This window comes from Macaca fascicularis, chromosome 6 (genome assembly GCF_037993035.2).
Source record: "Macaca fascicularis isolate 582-1 chromosome 6, T2T-MFA8v1.1".
In the NCBI taxonomy this organism is placed as follows: domain Eukaryota; kingdom Metazoa; phylum Chordata; class Mammalia; order Primates; family Cercopithecidae; genus Macaca; species Macaca fascicularis.
The window spans coordinates 32,608,009-32,632,299 of NC_088380.1; the positions used below are offsets into that span (position 1 = coordinate 32,608,009).

A 24,291-nucleotide genomic window follows, 5' to 3' on the forward strand; every position below is an offset into this window, starting at 1 on the left:
TAAACTAGTCTGGAACTTGGTGTTCAGCTCAGGTACCCTGATTCTAAGAGGGGTGTGGCAAACCAGACCAGTATTGGCCTGCCCAGGCTTGGGAGGGGACGCAGAAGGATGTCACATGAGGTACAGTCGAAGGAGCTGGAGATAGATAGTCTGAAGAATGGAAAACTTAAGAAGAGGACCAGGGCAAAAACCAGCAAAGTCTTTTATGCTCATCAGTTCTCTTATTACGGAAGAGGATGCTAATCACTAAAGTAGAGATAAGATTAACTGCAATTGTTAGTTGTCTGGGTGGTGGTAATTATTGAAGGATTAAGACCCTAGGTGGTTTTTACTCCAAAGAGCATTATTGAACTTCCAAAGTGACATATGCTTTGAGGAGCTCCTGTCAGATAGACAGTTTCCCATTAATCATAGGTCTTAAGTTCTAGTCTTCCTTTAGCAAGCTGGCAAGTAGGAAATTCCTGTGCCCAGAGATAAACTTAGAACTGTTCTTGTCTATTTCCCATCTGAGCCATTTCTATTGGGTCTCATCATTTTCCTTTCATTCTTAGCCTAGAGTTGTGTGCCTGTCTCTTTGAGCCTCTGGGGTATATGATTCACAAGCGGGGCATTTTAGTTAATAACAGGAGATGAAAGAAATGAAAGAGGGAAATAAGAAAAGGAAAAGGGATGGAGATGGTCTTTTTTTTTTTTTTGGAGATGGCGTCTCACTCTGTTGCCCAGGCTGGAGTGCAGTGGTGTGATCTTGGCTCACCACAACCTCCGCCTCCTGGGTTTAAGCGATTCTCCTGCCTCCGCCTCCCAAGTAGCTGGGACTACAGGCACTTGCCACCATACCCAGCTAATTTTTGTATTTTTAGTAGAGATGGAGTTTCACTATGTTGGCCAGGCTGGTCTTGAACTCCTGACCTCGTGATCCACCCCAGCCTCCCAAGGGACAGGGATGGTCTTGATGGCATTCTGAATAAGTAAGCCCAGGACACTGGTCTGAACCATTGCGTTCTTGATTCCTGAATCCCTCTCCTCCCATAGGAAACAGCTCCTGAGTGGCCCACCCACACAACTCCTGAGATTCCAGCTTGTTTCTTCTTGGTTTTCCCATTCCCCATCTCCCACCATTCCAAACAACTAGTGGGGCCCGTAGCATTTCTCTGCTTCAGGAATTTTTGAAGGACAGAAACAGAGAGTATCAGAGGTCTCTGGTGTCTCCTGTCTTCTGTTAAAGCCCAAATTCGTAGAAAAGACAACGGCACGTGCCCTAGAGGAAGGAGACAGAAAGTGAGAGAAAGAAGCTGTTGAAGGAAGGAAGGGAAGGGAAGGATGGAAGAAGAGACGTCAGTTGATTCATTGAAAGAAAGCCAGGGGACTGGAGAGAAACGGGGCTTCTGGGAGTGTCGGAGACGTGCGTGTGTTTCATGGCAGCACGCTGGGTGCTGATGTGAGCCTTTAGAACGGGGAAGTCCAATCTTTTGGCTTCCCTGGGCCACATTGGAAGAAGAAGAATTGTCTTGGGCTACACATAAGCTACACTAACACAAACGATAGCTGATGAGCTTTAAAAAAATCACCCAAAAAAAATCATCATGTTTTAAGAAAGTTTACAAATTTGTGTTGGACCATGTTCAAAGTCATCCTGGGCCACATGCAGGCCATGGGTTGGCCAAGCTTGCTCTAGTGAGTGCAGTGGGATCCTAGACTAAAGGTCTCTTTGCCTCACCAGCTTTCTTGTCCCACATTCAGCCACCTCTGGCTCCTTTGGGATCCTGGGAGATCAGACACTGGAGGCTCTGGTGGGATCCACAGGACTGTTGATTCACCATGATTCAAGGGGCCTGCCCAGTGCTCTGGCACTGCGCCACACCGAGCCCTGACCCACCTGAAGGGAGGCAGTCCCCGTGACAGCTGAGTCTCCTGCCAGCCCAGTGGGAAGAAAGCTCAGAGTCAGCCATAATTTAATTTAAAGGAAAGAAACACCCTGTTTGTAGCCCAGGTCTGATACCTGCAGCGACAGCAGTTTAGGCAGTTTATTTGTTCTTTTCCTTTCTTTTCTTTTCTTTCTTTTTATTCGTCCTTCTGCATATGAGGCTTGGCTGGAGAGACTCAAGGATGAAAAAGGAGCTGAAGCCGGGCCTGGTGGCACACACTTGTAATCCCAGCTACTCAGGAGACTGAGGCAGGAGGATCACTTAAACCCACGAATTCCAGGCTGCAGTGAGCCAGGATGGTGCCACTCCACTCCAGCCTGGATGACAGAGCAAGACTCTGTCTCAAAAACAAACACACACACACACACAAACATACTTAAAAAAACAAAAAAGAAGAAAAAGAACAAGGTGCTGAGAGTGAGAGACTTTTCCCTCAGGGACCTGTAACTCTGTTGGGAGATAGAGACCCATGTAGTGTAGTGTGAATCACAGGTGCCCCTGTTGGGAGATACAGACCCATGTAGTGTAGTGTGAATCCCAGGTGCCCCGTTGGGAGATACAGACCCATGTAGTGTAGTGTGAATCACAGGTGCCCCAGAGGACATCTGGTCAGGTTCACGTCACCTGGGAAGGGAGGAGGGCAGTGCGTTAGGAAAGGAATGCAGGTGGGCTTAGGATATCTCTGCTCTTTCTGAGCTCAGCTCAGTGACTCGGTCATCAGGGCAGGATGGCGGGGAGGATTAAGAAAAGAATGACTCAACTCTCCTCAAACCTTGGGGTCTTGGTTCCTCTATCACCATCTCCACCTGGATGGGAGTTTCACTGACATTGATGCCAGATAGGCTGGTGACCTTAATGTGCATATTACTGAGCCACTGCCTGAAATCATGGAGGGAATCCTCTGATGGGAATCTAGGCACCACGAATAAAGCAGTCGCATCCCCAACTGCCTCTGGCCATCACAGTGTCCTCTTTAGCCCAATCTTAACTGTCCCTCCTCACCACCCTCCCTAGCTCCAGAAAGTGGCCCTTCTCAGGCCCAGAATGTCTTGACAAGGGATTTTTTTCCCATCTCCCTTTCCTCAGGGATGGCAGGCTGTCCTTAGGAGATGAGCTGCTGGTAATCAATGGTCATTTACTGGTCGGGCTCTCCCACGAGGAAGCAGTGGCCATTCTTCGCTCCGCCACGGGAATGGTGCAGCTGGTGGTGGCCAGCAAGGTAGGTCGTGTTTATTTTTTGGTCCTCGTAATGGTGGCAGTGGTGAGTTGGGGTTGAGCCATACCTCCCATGCCACACACACACACAAACACACACGTGTGCACTTATATGTTTACCTTGGGCCATTGAAAAAGCCTTGCTTCCACAGGGCAACGCTATGTGGATTCCCTTAGCTGAAGGGCAGTTAGTTATTTGGCTTTCCTTAAGAAGTTTTTGTTTTTGTTTTTGTTTTTGTTTGAGATGGAGTTTCACTCTTGTTGCCTAGTCTGGAGTGCAATGGCGTGATCGCGGCTCACCGCAACCTCTACCTCTCAGGTTCAAGCAATTCTCCTGCCTCAGCCTCCCAAGTGGCTGGGATTATAGCCGCATGCCATCACACCCGGCAAATTTTGTATTTTTAGTAGAGACGGTGTTTCTCCATGTTGGTCAGGCTGGTCTCAAACTACTGACCTCAGGTGATCCACCCACCTCAGCCTCCCAAAGCGCTGGGATTATAGGCGTGCGCCACCATGCCTGGCCCTTTAAGAGTTTTTGTATGTATATGTTAGGGCAGGTGTTCCCAACCCCTGGGCTGTGGATGGGCACTGGTCTATGGCCTGTTAGGAGTTGGGCTATGCAGCAGTAGATGAGCAGCCTGTGAGTGAGCATTACCTCCTGAGAGCTCCGCCTCCTGTCAGATCAGCAGCGGCACTGGATCCTCATAGGAGCGCAAGCCCTATTGTGAACTGCTCACGCAACGGATCTAGGTTGCACACTCCTTATGAGAATCTAATGCATGATCATGTGAAGTGGGACAGTTTAATCCCAAAACCATCCCCCTCGCCCCTACCATCCTTGGAAAAATTGTCTTCCATGAAACTGGTCCCTGGTGCCAAAAAAGGTTGGAGGCTGCAGTGTTAGGGGATGGAAAGGAAAGAACAGATGGAAAGGAAAGAAAGAAAATGGTAGATGGAAGGAAGGACAATGTGGAGAGACTGGCGGCTCTTCCAGGAGGAGCTGGAGAGGAGACTTGGAAGCCTGGCAGCTGGAAAGGGAAGACAGGCTCAGGGGCCGCCGAGGGCAGCCCGTGGCTTCTGCTGTCACTTGTGGCCTCTGAGTGTTGGAGCTGGAGGAAGCATTGTGAATCCTGTTTGCCCAGCCAATTTACACATGAAGACGGTGAGGCAGAGCTTCCATGGCCGCTACCGTCTTGCAGAGGCCACAATGCCATCAGCAGCTCCAGGACCCAGGCCCTAATGCCCAGCCCAGTGTCTGTCCCCTGTCTCCCTGCCACCTCTTCTCCATGGGTCCTCCACAGGTCCTGAGGCCCCAGGCAGGCCAGAGTTTCTTTTACCCCCACCCTAGAGTGCATTAATATAGTGTCCAGTTCTGGGCCCCAGCATCTCCTTAAAGCACTGGCTAAAGTCTGCAGGACTTCACAACTGTGGTGAGAAAGAGGAGGCGTTGACCTCTGGTGTGTCTGAGCTGTGGGCCGATGTGCTGTTGATGAGACTAGGGCAGAGTCTATGTGGCCTGGTGAGAAAGAGGAGGCGGTGACCTCCGGTGTGTCTGAGCTGTGGGCCGATGTGCTGGTGATGAGACTAGAGCAGAGTCTATGTGGCTGAGGAGGTGGTGAAGTGGAGCCATGAGGCTTTATTCCAATTCCAGCCAGGAAGGACGGGATGAGGCCACACCCTCTTAGCCCTGTGCAGCATGACGCTCTCGCTAATATGGGGAATCCTTTTTCCATTATCTCTGTTGTTCTTTCAAACCTGGCATCATAGGTCTCTTTATATTTTCCCACTTAAATTGCAAGATCGATTGCTGATTTTCAGAGTATTGAACAAATAGATTAGAAGAACATTTTGGGCTGTCCAAAAAATCTGCTTTCCTTTCTTTACACCTTTTACCCCAAACCCTTGACCTAGACTCTCAGACTTCCAAAGACAATCTATCTACAGAGCTCTGGTGAAGACCTGGCAGGAAGAGGGGGCATCTGAGACCCTGGAGGTAGGCGTTGAGACCACTGTCCATTCATAGGTCCTTTTCTCCCTTTCCAGAGATACCAAGGGACACCTTGGGGCCTTCTCTTGAGTCTATTGTGCTCCCTGCATGTCTTCACTCAGAGCGTCTGCCTGTGGGCTGTCTGTAGCCCCGCGCTGGAAATGGGGCAGCAGAACAAACCCGGGATTCTCTCTGTCAGCTGGTGAATTCCACAAGGAGGGAAATGCTGCAAGAGAAGGAGAAACAAGTTCCTCATTTTGCCAGATGAAGTGGGAGCCTGAAAGCATCTTTGGGTCTTATAAACACACACACACACCCCACACACACACACACCACACACACACCACAGACACACACACCACACACACACCACACACACACACAGAGGCATATGTCTGCAGAGAAAGCGTGTTTCATTTGTGCAGCCCACCTCCTCAAAATCGTGTGCTGAAGAACATGGGTCTCTGCATGAGCATTCTACCATGTACTACTAAACCTGCATTTCTTGTGCTGACTTCCTTCTCTTGTTCGTTTTTTTGTTTTCATTTTTGTTTTGCTTTTGTTTTTGTTTTTGAGACAGGGTCTCACTCCTGTTGCCCAGACTGGAGTGCAATGATATGATCTCGGCTTATTGCAACCTCTGCCTCCCGAGTTCAAGCGAGTCTTCTGCCTCAGCCTCCCAAGTAGCTGGGATTACAGGTGTCCATCACCATGCCTGGCTAATTTTCGTATTTTTAGTAGAGACAGGGTTTTGCTATGTTGGCCAGGCTGGTCTTGAACTCCTGACCTCAGGTGATCCACCTGCCTTGGCCTCCCAAAGTGCTGGGATTGCAGGCATGAGCAACCACATGCAGCCTCTCCTGCTAGTTTGGAAAATGGGGAAGGGGATGGCTTTTCTTTGTCAAGCCATTGTCCACAAACACAAAACAGAAGATTTAAAAAAAGGTGGCGGGCCACTCATGGGTAAAGCAAATAATGAAGGGGCTTTGAAAACTGGTTCCTCAATGATACCTGCTCCCTGTGAGACACACCGACTTAAAGGAAGAAAGCACGCTACGTGTAGTACCAGGTGCCATGTACGTGACTTAAAGGAAGAAAGCATGCTACATGTACCAGGTGCCATGTATGTGACTTAAAGGAAGAAAGCACGCTACATGTACCAGGTGCCATGTATGTGACTTAAAGGAAGAAAGCATGCTACATGTACCAGGTGCCATGTATGTGACTTAAAGGAAGAAAGCATGCTACATGTACCAGGTGCCATGTATGTGACTTAAAGGAAGAAAGCACGCTACATGTGCCAGGTGCCATGTATGTGACTTAAAGGAAGAAAGCATGCTACATGTACACAGGGTGCCAGGTGCTTTTAGTTCTTTTTATTCAGTGAATGGTATTAAGTTCCAAGTGGTTGGACTGGGCATGGTGGCTCATGCCTGTAATCCCAGCACTTTGGGAGGCTGAGGAGAATTGCTTGAGCCTAGGAGTTTAAAACCAGCCTGGGCAAAATAGTGAGACCTCTTCTCTACAAAAAATAAAAATAAAAATAAAAAATTAGCCATGCATGGTCAGCACACACCTGTAGTCCATGCTACTTGGGAGGCTGAGGCAAGAAGATTGCTTGAGCTTAGGAGGTCAAGGCTGCAGTGAGCCATGGCCGTGCCACTACACTCCAGCCTGGGTGACAGAGCAAGACCGTGTCTCAAAAAACAAAAGCAAACCAATCCCAGTGGTTAATTACCTTGACCTGAGGTCACAGAATCGGGTTTTAGCCTGAGTCCACCAGACTTCAGAGTTCGTACGGTTTCTCATGCACCAAGCTGCTTTTATGTAAATAAAATATAAAGGAAACTAGAGCCAATGGTATAAGAAAAAGATAATGCATTCCTGCTAGAGGCTTTGACTTTTAGGGACACTTGCTTGCGTCCTCATGGGGCTGAGTGGCATTCCAGAGCCAAAGAATGGGTGTCTATCCAAGTTGTCAATCCATTGACCCTTGGGTATCTTCACCAAGCTGTGGTCCTAAAACTGACCCGGACTCAGAGGAGTGAGGCCTTTCTCTTCTTCCGATACACTCCGTTTTACAATTAGGCAATAAACTGCTACAGCAGCTGCCTGCTGCTCCTAAACTTCATCTCCACCATCCAAGGTCCTCATCCACATAGAAAAAAAAAAAGATGTCAGCCTTCAGGAGCCTCTGACATGTTTCTCTTCTTTATCCAACAAGAGCAAGTCATCCACAAGCTTCCTTGCTGTCTTCACACTTGAAGAGGGAGGGGAGAGCTTTTGATTTGCTGAATATAAAGAATAACTAAAATGTCAACTATTGTTATGGATAATGGTCACCTTGTTGCAAAGCTTTAAGGCATTGTTTTGGAAATACAGCAGTTACTTTCTTGTGGAGAGGATGGCTCATGTTTTCACACAAATAGATTGTTTGCTTATAGGAGTAGGAGCTTAGGACGTTTTTATTGACTGAATAAACTCAGAATATATAAGTTAGTTTTGATATTCCTGGAAGCAACATATAACAGTACAGATCTCTTGCTCACTTTTTTTGCTTTTTTCACACTTGGTTTTTATTAACAAGTAATATATATGTATTGTATCAAATGTAGACAACCCCAAAAATTACAGAGAAGAAGACGATGATGAAATTCTCGTAATACTACCAATAGTACTTACTATCCATTAACTGGAGTGTCCTTCCAGCTGGGAACATGTGTATGTGTGTGTAACATGTACATACACATTTTCTGTAAAACAGAGTCAAATACAAGGAAACATCATATACCCTGGAGGCAGTCCTGCCTGGACTTAAATCGAGCACAGCCCTTTAAAAGCTGCGTGTCCTGGCCAAGGTGTTACCTCACCTAATTCTCCGTTTTCTTCCCTGTATAGTGAGAACCAGTAACTACCTCATGAGGATGATGTTAGGAGGATTAAATGAGATATCAAGGGAGTGGGCGCAGTGGCTCATGCCTGTAATCCTACCAATTTGGGAGGCCAAGGTGGGCGGATCTCTTGAGGTCGGGAGTTCGAGACCAGCCTGGCCAACATGGTGAAACCCCGTCTGTACTAAAAACACAAAAATTAGCCAGGCATGGTGGTGTGCACCTGTAATGCCAGCTACTAGGGAGGCTGAGGCAGGAGAATCGCTTGAACCCAGGAGGCAGAGGATGCAGTGAGCTGAGATCGTGTCACTGCACTCCAGCCTGGATGACAGAGTGAGACTCTGTTTCAAAAAAAAAAATAAAAGAGAGATATCAAGGGCCCTGAGCAGTGTAGCTGGTTATAGCAGGAACTGGAGAAATGTTTGCCTTATGGTTATCACATTTTATTACCTTTAGCTTATTACATACATTATTAATATCATAGTTATTACATATTACTTTAACCTGCTTTTTCACAGCATGCTGTAAGAATCCACATTAGGAAGTACAAATTTTTTTTTTTTTTTGAGACAGGGACTTGCATTTTTTGCCCAGGCTAGAATTGAGTGGTGCAGTCATAGCTCACTGCAACCTGGAACCCTGGGGTTCAAGTGATCCTTCCATCTTAGCCTTCCAAGTAACTGGGACTGTAGACATGTGCCACCCTACATGGTTACTGTTTGTTTGAGATGGATTTAAACAATTTTTTGTAGAGGCTGTCTCTCTCTGTGTTGCTCAGGCTGATCTCAAACTCCGCCCTCAAGCAATCTGCCTACCTAGGCCTCCCAAGGTACTGGGATTACAGGAATGAGCCACTGCCGGGCCCAGCACGTTTTTTTGTTTGTTTCTGAGACAGTCTCGTTCTGTCACCCAGGCTGGAGTGCGGTGGTACAATCTTGGCTCACTGCAACCTCTGCCTCCTAGGTGCAAGCTATTCTTCTGCCTTAGCCTCCTGAGTAGCTGGGACTATAGGCACGTGCCACTGCATCTAATTTTTGTATTTTTAGTACCAGGCTGGTCTTGAACTCTTGGCCTCAACTGATCCACCTGCCACAGCCTCCCAAAGAGCTGGGATTACAGGTATGAGCCACCACACCCAGCCTCAGCACCATTTTTAATGGCCGCAGAGTAGTCTGTCCTGTAGCTGCTATGCCTTTACTTGTCAGTTGGGATTTAAAAAAAAAACAAAAAAACAAAAAACTATTTTTGGTTAATCTAGCAGAAGCAGAATTGACATCACAGAAGAGGACTGAACTCGCTTTTTTTTCCCTTCCCTTAGATAAGGCCTAACAATATAGTATTCACAATTACTGATCCAAAATGAATTATCTTCAGGTACTTTGAAGGTGGAACCAACATGAAACTAACAACAAACATCACTGTCACTAGGTGCCAGCTTGCTAATATTTAGTAACATCCATTGTTTAAGATGGGTTTCATTCATTTATTTTTTGTCCTCTTTTCTGTCAACCCTCAAGCCATGTGATTAAATATGATTAAGACTTTCTGTGTGTTTTCTTCCTTGTGGAAATGGCTGATGTGAAGGACTGAGGAGAGAACAGGTAGCTCTTTTTGCTCTCTTTCTAGAGCCATGGATTCGCTCTGCAGCCCCAGCCCCCTCCCTGGTCCCTGGCCCTCCTGTGCTGCAGCATTTCCCAGGAAGGCTCTGGCTCCTGTGTGGTCCCCATTTGCAGTGAGGCCTTCATTGATCTCACCTGCATCTTACAGCCTACTCTAGCCTTACCTGTACATAAGGTCAAAGGGCTGTGTGTTGGCGATGCCCCCTTCAGAGTCTTATCCAAATGGAGTCTGGGCTGTGCGGTCCCTAATGCCTATAATCCCAGCACTTTGGGAGGCTGAGATGGGAGGACTGCTTGAGGCCAGGAGTTCAAGACCAGCCTGGTCAACATAGCGAGACTACATCTGTATAAAATAATAATTATTATTAATAAATAAATGGAGTCTGATTCCATGTATTTTTGTTGACCTTTAAAAGTTGTTCAAGGACTGCCTCCATTGAAAAGACCTTATCTGACATTTTGATTCAACAATCTAATCTCTTTTTGTTTCTTTTTTTTTTTTTTTGAGATGGAGTTTCTCTCTTGTTGCTCAGGCTGGAGTGTAGAGGCACAGTCTCAGCTCACTGCAACCTCCACCTTCCGGGTTCAAGGGATTCTTGTGCCTCAGTCCCCCAAGTAGCTGGGATTATAGGTGCCTGCCCATCACGCCTGGCTAATTTTTGTATTTTTAGTAGAGACAGGGTTTCACCATGTTGCCCAGGCTGGTCTTGAACTCCTGACCTCCTGATCCACCCACCTCAGCCTCCCAAAGTGCTAGGATTACAGGCATGAGCCACCGTGCCCGGCCAGTCGAATCTCTTTCTAATGAGCATATGCTGGGGAAATGAGCACAGGAGCAGGGAGGAGATCATGAATATGTGAGCTCTAGGCTAGGCCTGGGGACACAGCAGTGAATGGAAATGGTGTTAGGTGGGAGCAATTCTCAGACACATAGGGGAGATAGACTAGTAGACACACTGCAAGGGGATGAAAGCAGTAGTCAAAGACGAGAGAAGAAAGGAGGGGCAAATGGAGTGGCTCCTGAGATGACCCAGGTGGGCTTTCAGAAGGAGAGGTGTTCAAGCCTTGCCCACGTGGGCCTCAGTTGTGAAAGGAAGGGTGGTCCCAGCAGAGGGAGCTGCTGGCGGAAAAGGCAGTGGGCAAGGAGGAGTCCAAAAGGTTTGGAAGGCAGTATGGCATCAGAGTGGGTTGATGGGGAGAGTCGGGGAAGGGGGGATGAGTTTGGAGAGCGGGACAGAAGCAGCTCTATAAGATGCTGATCTAGCCAGGCTCGGTGGCTCACACCTGTAATCCCAGCACTTCGGGAAGCCAAGGCAGGCAGATCACGAGGTCAGGAGTTCGAGACCAGCCTGGCCAACATAGTGAAACCCCGTCTCTACTAAAAATACAAAAATTAGCCAGGCATGGTGGCGTGTGCCTGTAGTCTCAGCTACTTGGGAGGCTGAGGCAGGAGAATAGCTTGAACCCGGGAGGCGGAGCTTGCAGTGAGCTGAGATCCGGCCACTGCACTCCAGCCTCGGCAACAGAACGAGACTCTGTCTCAAAAAAAAAAAATAAATAAAAGAAAGATGCTGACCTCTTCTTTACACAGCATCCTGAAAGCAGCCCAGGGGATGCCAGCAGAGGATGTTGGGCCAGGTGTGGTGACTCACTCCTGTAATCCCAGCACTTTGGGAAGCCAAGGCAGGAGAATGGCTTGAGCCCAGGAGTTCGAGACCAGCCTGGGTGACATAGTGAGACCTCGTCTCTACAAAAACTTTTTTTTAATTAGCCAGGCATGGTGGTGCATACCTGTAGTTCAGCTACTCAGGAGGCTGAGACAGGAGGACCACTTGAGCCCAGAGGTTTGAGGTTGCAGTGATTGCACCACTGAACTCAGCCTGGGTGACAGAACGAGATCTTGTCGATTAAAAAAAAATAATTGTTTTATAAAGGGATCTTAAATTCAGGGAGCTTGGATTGCCCATAGAAACACTGAGCTAAAAGCTGGGTGTGGTGGCTCACACCTGTAATCCCATCACTTTGGGAGGCTGAGGCAGGTAGATCACTTGAGGTCAGGAGTTCGAGACCAGCCTGGCCAACATGGTGAAACCCTGTCACTACTAAAAATACAATGCCAGGTGTGGTGGCTCATGCCTGTATTCCCACCTACTTGGGAGGCCGATGCGGGAGAATCACTTGAACCTGGGAGGCGGAGGTTGCAGTGAGCCGAGATCGCGCCATTGCACTCCAGCCTTGGCAACAGAGCAAGACTATCTCAAAAAGAAAAAAAAGAAAACAAAAAAAACAACAGCTAAGAATCACACATTCTCTGGGGGGAAAAATGGGTTTGGGTTTAAATTGGGTCCACACCCCTGACCTTTGAGGTAACCCTGCAGACAGAACATTTACTCCATGTGGTCTTTGGGTTGGGAGCATGTAGCCTGACTCTGCCAGGTTGCCTTCAAGAACTGCTTGGTTCTGGGGAGTGGTTCATGGATGGGCCTTTAATTGTGTCCCCATAGGAAAACTCTGCGGAGGACCTCCTCAGGTTAACATCTAAGAGCTTGCCGGATCTGACCAGCTCGGTAGAAGACGTGTCCTCCTGGACTGATAACGAAGACCAGGAGGCAGACGGGGAGGAGGACGACGGAACCGGCTCTTCTGTCCAGAGAGCAGTAAGTGGCTCTGTGCTCCTGGCTTTCTGTTGGAATTATGTTTTTCTTAAGTCCTGGGCGCCAGGACTAGGGGATAAATGCTTGAGATAGTATGATAGAGACCATGATGGGAAAAGACCGTAGTGCATTCTTTCTGTGTTTTTCTCAGAATCTCTGAGAATAATCTGTGAGGGCGATATTTTTCCTTTAAGGAAAAACATGAAATGGTAAACAAGATAAGCAACCCAGGAGGCCGGGCACGGTGGCTCACACCTGTAATGCCAGCACTTTGGGAGGGTGAGGCAGGTGGATCACCTGAGGTCAGGAGTTCAAGACCAGCCTGGCCAACATGATGAAACCTAGTCTCTACTAAAAATACAAAAATTAGCGGGGCATGGTGGTGCATGCCTGTAATTCCAGCTACTTAGGAGGCTGAGGCAAGAGATTCGTCTGAGCCCAGGAGGCAGACGTTGCAGTGAGCCGAGATCTTGTCACTGCACTCAAGCCTGAGCTACAGAGCGTGACTCCATCTCAAAAAAAAAAAAAAAAAGAGAAAGCAACTGGATATTGAGTTCAGTGCATATATTAATTTCCAGAATGATTTATAATATATACAGTGATTTTGCTGCTATGCCTTGCTAGTGTGTTTGACAACTACTATTAGTGAATTTAAACTTGGATGGAGAGATTTCTGGTTCAAAGTGGAATGTTAAAATAACCCCAAAAGGCCAGGTGCTGTGGCTCATGCCTGTAATCCCAAAACCTTGGGAGGCCAAGGTGGGTGGACTGCTTGAGCTCAGGAGTCTGAGACCAGCCTGGCCAACATGACGACCCCATCTTTACAAAAAATACAAAAAAAAAAAAAAAATTAGCCAGGTGTGGTGGGCGTGCCTATAGTCCCAGTTACTCAGGAGGCTGAGGCAAGAGGATCACTTGAGCCCGAGAGGTCAAGCCTGCAGTGAGCTATGATCATGCCACTGCTCTCCAATCTGGGCTACAGAACAAGACCCTGTCTCAAAAAATAGTAATATAAGACTCTGTGATATCTTCTTTGTGTCCCAAATCTGAAAGATGTGTCATTTTTCGTGTGAACTCTTATTAGCCCTTGTTCCCCATCTAAACAGCTGTGGGGTGGGTGGACGCCCTCTCTCTGCCCCTTGGAGCCCCTTCCTCCTTCCTACTCCCCTGAACCTAGGCAGCATAGGTAAGCACTGGAAAATCAGCTTTGCTTACAGTAAGGCCTCAGAAGATGAAAAACGCATCTCATTTACCACAAAGCTACATTTAAATGGGGAAAGGTTGCTCTTTGTCTTCCTTTTTGTTCCTGGAAACCTAGGGCTACCAAGCATGGTTGTGTAGGTTGTGGACTGCACAAAGGTATCACTTGTAAGGGTGTACCATTCACATCATAAACATAAGCTTTTAGATTTATTATAACCGTTTTCTGAAGGATGGCAGTGTAGGGGCTCCCTGTGCTCTGTGCTGGCACTGCAGTTACCCTCTGCTCCTTGTTTTCCATGGTACAAGAAGGGAAATAATGTGGTGGTGCAACAGCAGACTTCAGCTCCAGCACGGCTCCAGCATTCCGACCTTTTCTTACTGTATATCCTTCACTAGCAGCTCTCTCGCCCAGGGGGTTCCTCATTGCTCTTGTCCCCTCCTGTTCCCACTGTCTGGAGGGCTCATCCCTGCTGGGCAGGATCTCATTGCTCAGCAGTTGTGCCTGGAGACATCTCAGCCAGCTTTCAGTGGAAAGCTGAGTCAGTCCCGGGTCTGCGGCGAGGACAGCCCTGCAGCACATCTGCACCCCCTCTGCTCAGCCTCCAAGCCACTGACGGACAGCTCTTTGTAGAGAGTTTACAAGCACACACATTTTTTTATTTTATTTTATTTTTTAGAGATGGAGTCTTACTCTGTCACCCAGACTGTAGTGCAGTGGTGCGATCTCGGCTCACTGAAAGCTCCACCTCCCGGGTTCTAGCAATTCTCCTGCCTCAGCCTCCCGAGTAGCTGGGACTACAGACGCACGCCACCGCGCTTGGCTAATTTTTTGTATTTTCATTAGTAGAAACTGGGTTTCACCGAGTTGCCCAGGCTGGTCTCGAACTCCTGAGCTCAGGCAATCCACCTGCCTCGGCCTCCCAAAGTGCTAGGATTACAGGCATGAGCCACTGCACCTGGCCCCCAAAAATTTCTTAAGTCATACTCTTTTGCAAAAAAACTGCAAGGAATTATTTAATTGGGAACTTCGTATGCTAAATACTAGTATATGAAGCTCTAATAAATGACCTATCACATATATTTTAAATATTACATGTTAAATAATGTATTTTTATTTAAATTATTATTTAAGCTTACAGTTTAAATGTATTATAATTCTGACGACTACATATAATTTAAATTATTATGCATAATTTATATGCATTTTTCTGAGTATAAAAGTAATGTTTTACTATGTAAATGTTTTTAACCAAAAAAAACCCAAAAAATCCTAAAGACAGAATAAATCACCAACAATCCTATATTCAAAGATAGCCATCTATAACATTTTGCTGTGGCTTTCTAATTTTTTTCGTTAAGCACATTTGTTTTTTTTTGTTTTTTGTTTTTTTTTTTTTTGAGGCAGAGTCTCGCTCTGTCGCCCAGGCTGGAGTGCAGTGGCCCGATCTCAGCTCACTGCAAGCTCCGCCTCCCAGTTTTACGCCATTCTCCTGGCTCAGCCTCCCGAGTAGCTGGGACTACAGGCGCCCGCCACCTCGCCTGGCTAGTTTTTTTGTATTTTTTAGTAGAGACGGGGTTTCACCGTGTTAGCCAGGATGGTCTCAATCTCCTGACCTCGTGATCCGCCCTCTCGGCCTCCCAAAGTGCTGGGATTACAGGCTTGAGCCACCGAGCCCGGCCGCACATTTGTATTTTTAATTGACCTTATATTAACGTACTTATGAAACTTGCTATGGTCTTAATGACATAATCATGAACGTATCCCTATGTTATTAAAGGGTCTTCTGAAATATGATTTATAATGGCTAATATTCCTTAACATAAAAGTGCCATAATCTGTTTCACCAATGTACTTCACATTTTATATTCAAATTTTTTGAAAATGTAATTTCGTATAGAACATCTTTGCTTCTATATCTCTGTGTTTTTTGTTTTTTTTTTTTTACACATTTCCTTACATGGCTTATAGCAGTAAAATTGCGTAGTCAAAGGTTTTTTTCTAGAGAGATTATAGTAATTTACACTTGTAGCATAGGCCAGTTCCCACCATCACCAAAAACATTATCTTTAGAATAAAGTTTGCCAATTAATCACACATTGTTTTTTGAGTTTATTACTGTAGTTTTTTCAAGGGAATTTCAATGCATTTTGTCATAACACTGGATTTGGGAAGCTCTGTGTTGCCTTTAAGGGGAAGCTAAGCCTCTCGGCAGTATTTCGCCACCAGTGTACCTGTTGTCCTGGCTCTATTTCTGGGTTTCTCTGTCATGTCACCAGAAGCTCTTAATACACTGATCCTAAACCCATTATCTTCGATGGAGAAACCAGCACTGATCTTACTTTGACAGTTCTTTCTTCCTTGTGCACCAGACAGGACACCACCTCCACCTCCCTCCCCTTCCGCTCCCCTCACCCCGTCACAAGGCACTCACAGAGGAGGTGGAACAGCCGTCATGCCTGGCCATCACCGAAGCCTCAACACCCATCATTTCTCAGCCATCTCTTGAGCTCTCGCTTCAGCCCAGGGGAACCAGGCCTGAGACAGAGCCCTGCAGGGGGCAGGAAGTGTGGGCAGCTGGGAGAGGACATTTTCCAGGCTTCACAGTCTACCAGGGTCAGCCCTGCTGTGCCTTTTAAAAGTGCTGAACTACTGAAAAAACGTTCTTTCTTTTTTAGTTACATGTTCACAAGCCATGATTCTTCATTTCAGCATTTTTAAAAATGAACGGACCACTTAAAGAAATGTGGTTCTGTGTTAATCAACTGAGTTACAAAAAGCCTTTTATTTCACAGATGATGATGATTAAACCTGCTGCCAAATTCTAGCCAGACATGGACTGTTTTTGCACCTGTATGTCGTGATGTGTTCCGAGCACTTAAGCTGAGCAAATGTAATACAAATGCTGAGGATCTGCCATGCATCCCCTTACGATTTATTTTTAATGGCTGCAATAAAGAGCAATGAGATTTTCCTCTCCGAAAGCTCCATCCATGCTTAGAATAAAACCATATGGTGAATATCAAGTTTGAGGAGTAGAAGCCAGTGAAAGAGAGAATGGGAACAGGATGGCGAAACCCAACAATAATTTGCATAATTGTCAATCATCTCAGTGGGGTCTGGCTTCAGTGACAGGGCTCACTATCTGCCATTCACCCCCACTGTCACCACCACCACATCCAAGATTAAAGACTGCCAGTTTGGTCTCAGAAATATCAAAGTCTGGCCCTTCCCCCACGCTACCCGTGGCCCTGTTCTACCTGATTGGCTGTTCTTCCCTGAGTCTCTCCATTTTCTGCTCTGCAATGACAATTTCTTTTTTCTTTTTCTTTTTCTTTTCTTTCTTTCTTTTTTTTTTTTTTTGAGATGGAGTCTCACTCTGTCGCCAGGCTGGAGTGCAGTGGCACAATCTTGGCTTACTGCAACCTCCACTTCCCGGGTTTAAGTGATTTTTCTGCCTCAGTCTCCTGAGTAGCTGGGACTACAGGGATGCGCCACCATGCCCAGCTAATTTTAGTATTTTTAGTAGAGATGGGGTTTCACCATGTTGGCCAGGATGGTCTCGATCTCTTTCTTTTCTTTTCTTTTCTTTTTTTAAGATGGAGTCTTGCTCTGTCGCTCAGGCTGGAGTGCAGTGGTGCAATCTCGGCTCACTGCAACCTTCACCTCCTGGGTTCAAGCAGTTCTCCTGCCTCAGCCTCCCAAGTAGCTGGACTACAGGCACCCACCACCACGCCCGGCTAATTTTTATATTTTTAGTAGAGATGGGGTTTCACCATGTTGGCCAGGCTGGTCTCGAACTCCTGACCTCAGGTGATCTGCCCACCTCAGCCTCCCAAAGTGCTGGGATTACAGTCGGTAGCCACTGCACCTGGCCCGACAATTTCTTTTTTTCTAGAGAAAGGATCTTGCTCTGTCAGTACCCAGGCTGAAGTGCAGTGATGTGATCATAGCTCACTGTAACCTCAAACTCCTGGGCTCAAGCAATCCTCCCACCTCAGCCTCCTGAATAGCTGGGAGTACAGGTGCACGCCACCACGTCCTGCTAATTTTTTAAGTACGTTTTTTGTAGGGATGGGACGTTGCTATGTTGCCCAGCCTGGTTTCAAACTCCTAGCCTCAAGCAATCCTCCCACCTTGGCCTCCCAAATAGCTGGGATTACAGAAGTGAGCCACCTCACCTGGCCATGCACAGTGACAATATTTTAAATGAGAATCTGGCATGTCACTTAAATGTTTAAGGTCTCCAATAAAATGAGTGGCACATGCATTGTGATTATTGGCTGTTCAAAAAAAGTATGTGTTCTTTCTTAAGTGTAATTTCTTTGGAAAAGAAAAGAGATTTTTCGGGCCGGGCGCGGTGGCTCAAGCCTGTAATCCCAGCACTTTGGGAGGCCGAGACGGGCGGATCATGAGGTCAGGAGTTCGAGACCATCCTGGCTAACACGGTGAAACCCCGTCTCTACTAAAAAAATACAAAAAACTAGCCGGGCGAGGTGGTGGGCGCCTGTAGTCCTGGCTACTCGGGAGGCTGAGGCAGGAGAAGGGCATAAAAACCCGGGAGGCGGAGCTTGCAGTGAGCTGAGATCCGGCCACTGCACTCCACCCTGGGCGACATAGCGAGACTCCGTCTCAAAAAAAAAAAAAAAAAAAGAAAAGAGATTTTTAAGAAGAATCTTATGTTCTAGCCTTCTGAGAAACTTTTTTTAAAGTTTTTTTTTTAAGTTCTCTTTAATGAAAAGAAGAGGAAGAGTTTCAGTATAATAGGATGTGAAATGGGTGATACTTATTAAGTGATTGGAGCCTGTCTCCCTTTTTATATTTTTAACAAAGAAAAAAATGGAAGTAATGGTTGTCTTTGCCAAATCTGCAATTGTAAAGCTCAGCTCGGAAGAGTTTGTTTAGCACATCAATCAGGAGACCCGTATCCGGCTTCCTTTTCCATCAAGCGAATCAGTTCTAACATTTTTGGAATCACAAGTTTGGAAAAATCTTGGAGAACTTTTGGATGATTCAGGTTTTAGAAGGAGTAAAGGACCTGTTTCTTACAAGGAAAGAAGAGCAAAGCAGGACCTTCCGATTCTGTGAGTCTGATAGGGGTGTTTGATTCTTTATTGGTGGAACTGCCAGGGGTATGGGAACCTGAAAGCCAGTACCCTCGAGTGTAGATATGAGGCCCATGGAAAGAAAGGAGAGGACCTCTTGTGTTTTATTTGGACTGAATAATTGATCAAATGTCTGCTCTAAATGTTTCCAAATGTGTCCGGGCAGTAAGGACTTCTGTGACAGCATCTGAATGTATCATTTTTGGTTGATTCATGGTGTCCTAGATGGGAAACTCTCTCTTGTTTCGGGGTTGACCTGGTTTTTTCTGGCAAATTGAACTTAGAGTCTAATACAAAGAACAATGAACACCAAGGATGTAAACCTGTGATTAGCATTAAAACAGAAAGACACAGAGTCTGACTGAAAGGCAGATCTTCAGACTAGAACTGTTCATGCTGAGAGACACCAGCACGGAGCTCTCTCTGCATCTGAAGGGAGCGCATGTTCTTCCCCTGAGGCCTTAAGGATAGAGGGTCACCACTTAGGCTGCTTCTGTGGTCAGTGTGGGCTGAGTCTAACAGTCTCTCTGAGCCTATTAATGTCATCCTCCATGAGTGGAGGCTCCGTGGGGGCAGGGAGGTTTGCTCCTTGCGTCTCCCAGGTCCTCACTGTCACTCTGTATGTATGAGATAGATGGATGGATGGTTGGACAGATGTGCAGATGGGCAGATGGTTGTGTGCCCTCTCACCATCCCGTAATGCCCCCTGCATACCCCTCATTGTAAGGTTTGGTCGCCTTCCACCATCTTCCCCAGCATACCATGAATTTAAAATGTCCTGGGCCGGGCACAGTGGCTCACACCTGTAACCCCAGCACTTTGGGAGGCCTAGGCAGATGGATCACTTGAGGTCAGAAGTTCGAGACCAGCCTGGCCAATATGGCCAAAACCTCATCTCTACTAAAAATACAAAAAACAAAAAAAATTGCGTGGTGTGGTGGCTCACACCTGTCATCCCATCTGCTAGGGAGACTGAGGCACAATAATCGCTTGAACCCCAGAGGCGGAGTTGGCAGTGAGCTGAGATGGTGCCACTGCACTCCAGTCTGGGTGACAGAGCCAGACTCTGTCTCAAAAAAATAAATAAATAAGAAAAAAATAGTTTAAAATGGCCTTGGCACATAGTAGACATTTGTTTCTGTCCCCAGGTGAGAGAAAGTCTCTCTGCTCCTCCCTTCTGGGACTTTCTGTCTGGGATAAGAATAGCAGTGATTTAGACATCATTTTTTGAAATGTAACACTGGGAGAACACGGTGTCCCCTCCCTTAAAATAGGATATTTGTAGTAGCATCTCATTAACAGATAAGTACAGATAAGTAGATTTCTTCCTTTTTGTTTGGTTAAGGTTAGAAACTTGCAAGCAGCTAGAGGGAATTTCGGACTTGGTTTTTAATGAATCAGCAGCAAAAACAAAGGATTAAACATCCCAGGGGGAGTTGGTGAAGAAATAAGTGGGATATAAATGAAAAGACCAAAAAGGCACCAGGGCAAAGAGCCCAGAACTGTTGAGTGTCAGAGATGTGGGTTGTGGTAAACAACCATAAAGTGTCAGAACTGCAGGGAACCTTGGGGAGTAACTGGTCCCAACCTCGCATTTTATAAGCTGGAGATCTACAGTGAGAAGGAAGACCACAGGGCTCCGCTGATAGCAAACTTGTTCCCCTGGAAAAGTCACATTCTAGCTCAAGGCAGCTGCGAGGGGAAAAAAAAGAACCAGGAAAAAGAGATGAATGCAGTGCAAAGAGTTCACAGACTTCACCGAAATGCGGAAGGATCACTGTTTTTGCAAAAGCATGAATGGGCGCAGGGAGCTTCCACACTCTTGCATCCGGCTCCTGCGCTCTGGAGAGGCCTCCTTGGCAGGTCTGAGCGGAGTAGGGCCCAGGAGCCTGTGTTTCTGGTGATTCTGATGCTCAGCGAGATTGTAAAAAGTGAAAGTGGCAAGGATTCTAAGAGTCTCCTGGCTAGGAGCTGGGCGATGCCCAGGGACCTCTGTGTGCATGGCATTGAGACAAGGGGAGGTTTTAGGCCCCCAGCTGTCTCCCTATTTTCCACAGTTCAGGGACAGAGGGAGTGAGGCCAAGGTGTTTGTGGTGCTCGTGGGAAACTTAGAAGCACAGATTCCCCCAGCCTGCTCCGGATCCTCATGAGCACAGACTGGCTTGCACATCATTGTTCTCGTTGCCTTCCCAGACACCAGTTCCTATTATATAGACCGGAGCTGCTGATGCAGAAACTGCCTCATTCTCGGCACCCGCAGCAGGCGGCCACACATGGCGATCCACAGCTCCCCGAGTTGTGCATTTTCTCCCCACTGCTCCAAACTGTCAACTTCTCTCTCTCCCCCGCCTCAGCCCGGGACTTCCCCAAGTAGGTCTCAGTTCACTTAGATGTTCCTTAAGCAACACTTCAGCTGGCACAGGACATAGAAAAGGTTGCTTGAAACTCAATGCCTTATGTCGGATTGCCAGAGCAAGATAGGAAGGACAAGACGGCAATGATTGCTGGTCTAAGAAAATAAGATTTACATTTGGGGGTGGTTTTTGTTTGGTTTGGTTTTATATTTAAGAAGATGAAGTGGTTATTTAAGTGGGTGGAGGAAGAAAGGAGATAAGAGTAATTATTTGGCTAAGATGAATTGCCTGGAAAACTGCTGAAGTTTGAATTAGGCTTACTCCCGTGGCACACACTCAGGGCCTGTTCCAACTGGCTACCTGGCCTTGCTGCATCTTTATCTAAGCAGTTTGCAGTTCTCAAGGAGGTAAACAGCTCATGTCATTTGCATAGAAAAGCCTTTTTTTTTTTTTTTTTTGGCAACAGGGTCTCACTCTGTTGCCCAGGCTAGAGTGCAGTGGCACAATTATGGCTCACTGCAGCCTTGACCTCCTGGGCTCAAGAGATCCTCCCACCTCAGCCTCCTGAGTAGCTAGGATTGTAGTTGCATGCCACCATGCCCGGCTAATTTCATCTTTGTATGTTTTGTAGAGACGGGGTCTCCCTGTGTTTTCTAGGTTGGTCTCGACCTCCTGGGCTCAAGCAATCCTCCCGTTTCGGCCTCCCAAAGTACTGGGATTACAGGCGTGAACCACGTTGCCCAGCCAGGAAAGCAAATATTGTATTTCACATGGATCCTCAGAGAGCAGTGGTCTCCGTAATAGAATAGGCACACCCAGAGAAGCCAGATGATTTCTCGGGGTATGGGAGGAAAATATTAGAACATATGTAGGTCTTATCATGTTTTAGATTGTTTTGTTTTATGGTACATGCAGACATTAGTACAGTAGTATAGGTTTAGAATTTATGAATCTGTGTTAGGAGTGCTTGATGGCTTCCCGGCTTAGAAAGACTGACATCATAGCACAGAGCATTAGGAAATACAGTTAAAAAAATTTACTTAGTATGCAGTCAAATTTATTATCATTCTTTGGATTTGAAAAATTCTTTCAGATTTCAATGAAAATAAAATATGAATCATTGGAGCATATAATAAAGTTTCTTTGCCCTCAAGTTAATTTCTTTTATGAACATAATATGTAGAAGTCATGTAATGACTTTCTAACAGGAGGTAAGTTGCTTCCTGTCTTTGCACATTTCATTACAGTGTTCCAAGATGCCTTCTCACCCCCATTCCAAATTTTCCTCTTATTTGTAACACTGCTATTTAGTTAATTTCGGTTTATATGTCTTTAAGGGGCTTATGTCTGTGGTCCACACGTTGAAATGTAAAGTAGAATATACATATATATAATATATGTATATATATTTTTTTGAGACAGAGTCATCGTCTGTCATCCAGGCTGGAGTACAGTGGCACAATGTCAGCTCACTGCAACCTCTGCCTCCATGCCCGGCTAATTTTTGTATTTTTAGTGGAGACGAGCTTTCACCATGTTGGCCAAGCTGGTCTCAAACTCCTGACCTCATGCTCCGCCTGCGTCGGCCTCCCAAAGTGCTGGGATTACAGGCGTGAGTCACTGTGCCCAGCCAAAATATAATATATTAAGACTCAAAGGAAGATGGCTGTTCAGAAATGAAACTGAAACATTTCTTCTGCCATAGACAAAACGAAGGCAATAACTACAGGAGGTGAAAACAGGGTAATGTGGCTCATTTTTGCACCATATATCTCAGGATAACTCTGTTTATGAGCTTCGCTGAGCCTTTAAGGTAACAAAAATCCTTGAGATGTATCTTCTGAGACTGTAATGTAGATAATGTTGCTGCATTATCAGAATCTTGCTCTTAAGAGGAAAAGGAGTTCCTCTCTTAGTTTCAATTTCAGTTATTGTGCTGGATTATAGGCAAATGACAAAATGATCTTTTTTTTTTTTTTTTTTTTTGGAGACAGAGTCTTCACTGTCACCCAGGCTGGATGGAGTATGGTGACGGTGGCATGATCTTGGCTCACTATAACCTCTGCCTCCCAGGTTCAAGTGATTCTCTTGCCTCAGCCTCCCAAGTAACTGGGACTATAGGTGCACGCCACCACGCCTGGCTAGTTTTTTGTATTTTTAGTAGAAACAGTGTTTCACCATGTTGGCCAGGCTGGTCTGGAACTCCTAACCTCAAGTGATCTGCCCACCTCGGCCTTCCAAAGTACTGGGATTATAGGAGTGAGCCACTGCACCTGGCCAACAAAATGATCTTTGATGGGGTGGCGGGAGGGACCCACCTTACTTAAAGACTTCATGTGCATTGGAAGATTTGGAATTATTATTACATTTTCCTCTTTTTAGCCACATCTTATGCAACATGGTAGCACAAAGCCTGAGAAATAAAAACAAAGCAAAATACAAGAGGTCAGAAGTTCCCCTGTGGAATCCAGGGCAGAAATTTCACAAAGAGGTGGAGCGATTTAGGACAAACTCCTCACCCCACCCCCTACTGTTACTGTTTGCTTGCCTTGATGTTTTTTGTTTGTTTGTTTGTTGTTGTTGTTGTTGTTGAGACAGAGTCTCGCTCTGTCACCCAGGTTGGAGTGCTGTGGCATGATCTCGGCTCACTGCAACCTCTGCCTCCTGGGTTCAAGCGATTCTCATGTCTCAGCCTCCTGAATTCAAGCAATTCTCTTGCCTCAGCCTCCCGAGTAGCTGGGATTACAGGCGCCTGCCACCATGCCTGGGTAATTTTTATATTTTTTAGTGGAGATGGGCTTTCACCATGTTGGCCAGGCTGGTCTTGAACTCCTGACCTCAAGTGATCCACCTGCCTTGACCTCCCCAAAGTGCTGGGATTATAGGCATGAGCCACCGCATCTGGTCTCCTCACAGAGACTTTCTAACTCCTCCAAGCCTTCAGTCATCTCTCCTTTCTCTGATGGCCAGTTTTACCTGTTTCTCACATTTTAGCACTTAGAAAGCCAGCTCCTGGTTTGTAAATGGGCAGGTGTTTTCCAAAATTTGTTGGTAAAGCTTTTGTGTGGATATTCAAATTTATTTCCCCTTGAAACAAATATATCTACTTAGTAAATATCTGTGGAATTATCTTTTAAGCTATGAGTAGCAAAAAGGTGGCCTTTGTGTCACCCACCTACCCCTCCTCTTTAGCTCTCGGGGCAGACATCTGGAATTCTTCCTAACACTGTTCCTGCTGATACCAGATACAACCGCAGTAGTTCATAACATGACCCTGCAGGTGCCCACAACCAAGCCATTGTACGAATCAATGCTGGGTGACGGCCAGGCTGACATCTCC

General features: G+C 46.3%; 1 protein-coding gene across 13 annotated transcripts in view; it reads left to right on the forward strand.

Annotated features, from left to right (window-relative positions):
- PDZD2 (PDZ domain containing 2) overlaps window positions 1-24,291 on the forward strand; it is a 480,351-nt gene that overhangs the window by 368,409 nt on the left and 87,651 nt on the right. For 9 of the 13 annotated variants that reach the window (XR_012413605.1, XR_012413604.1, XM_073993248.1 and 6 more), the window contains 2 exons: window positions 3,012-3,144; window positions 12,142-12,294. Coding sequence is in view for 11 of the 13 variants with exons in the window: in XM_073993248.1 (XP_073849349.1) it covers window positions 3,012-3,144; window positions 12,142-12,294 (286 nt within the window). In the remaining 2 variants the exon portion in view is untranslated. The remainder of the gene's footprint in view (window positions 1-3,011; window positions 3,145-12,141; window positions 12,295-24,291) is intronic. The other 4 variants (XM_073993249.1, XM_073993251.1, XM_073993252.1 and 1 more) reach the window with 1 other exon arrangement.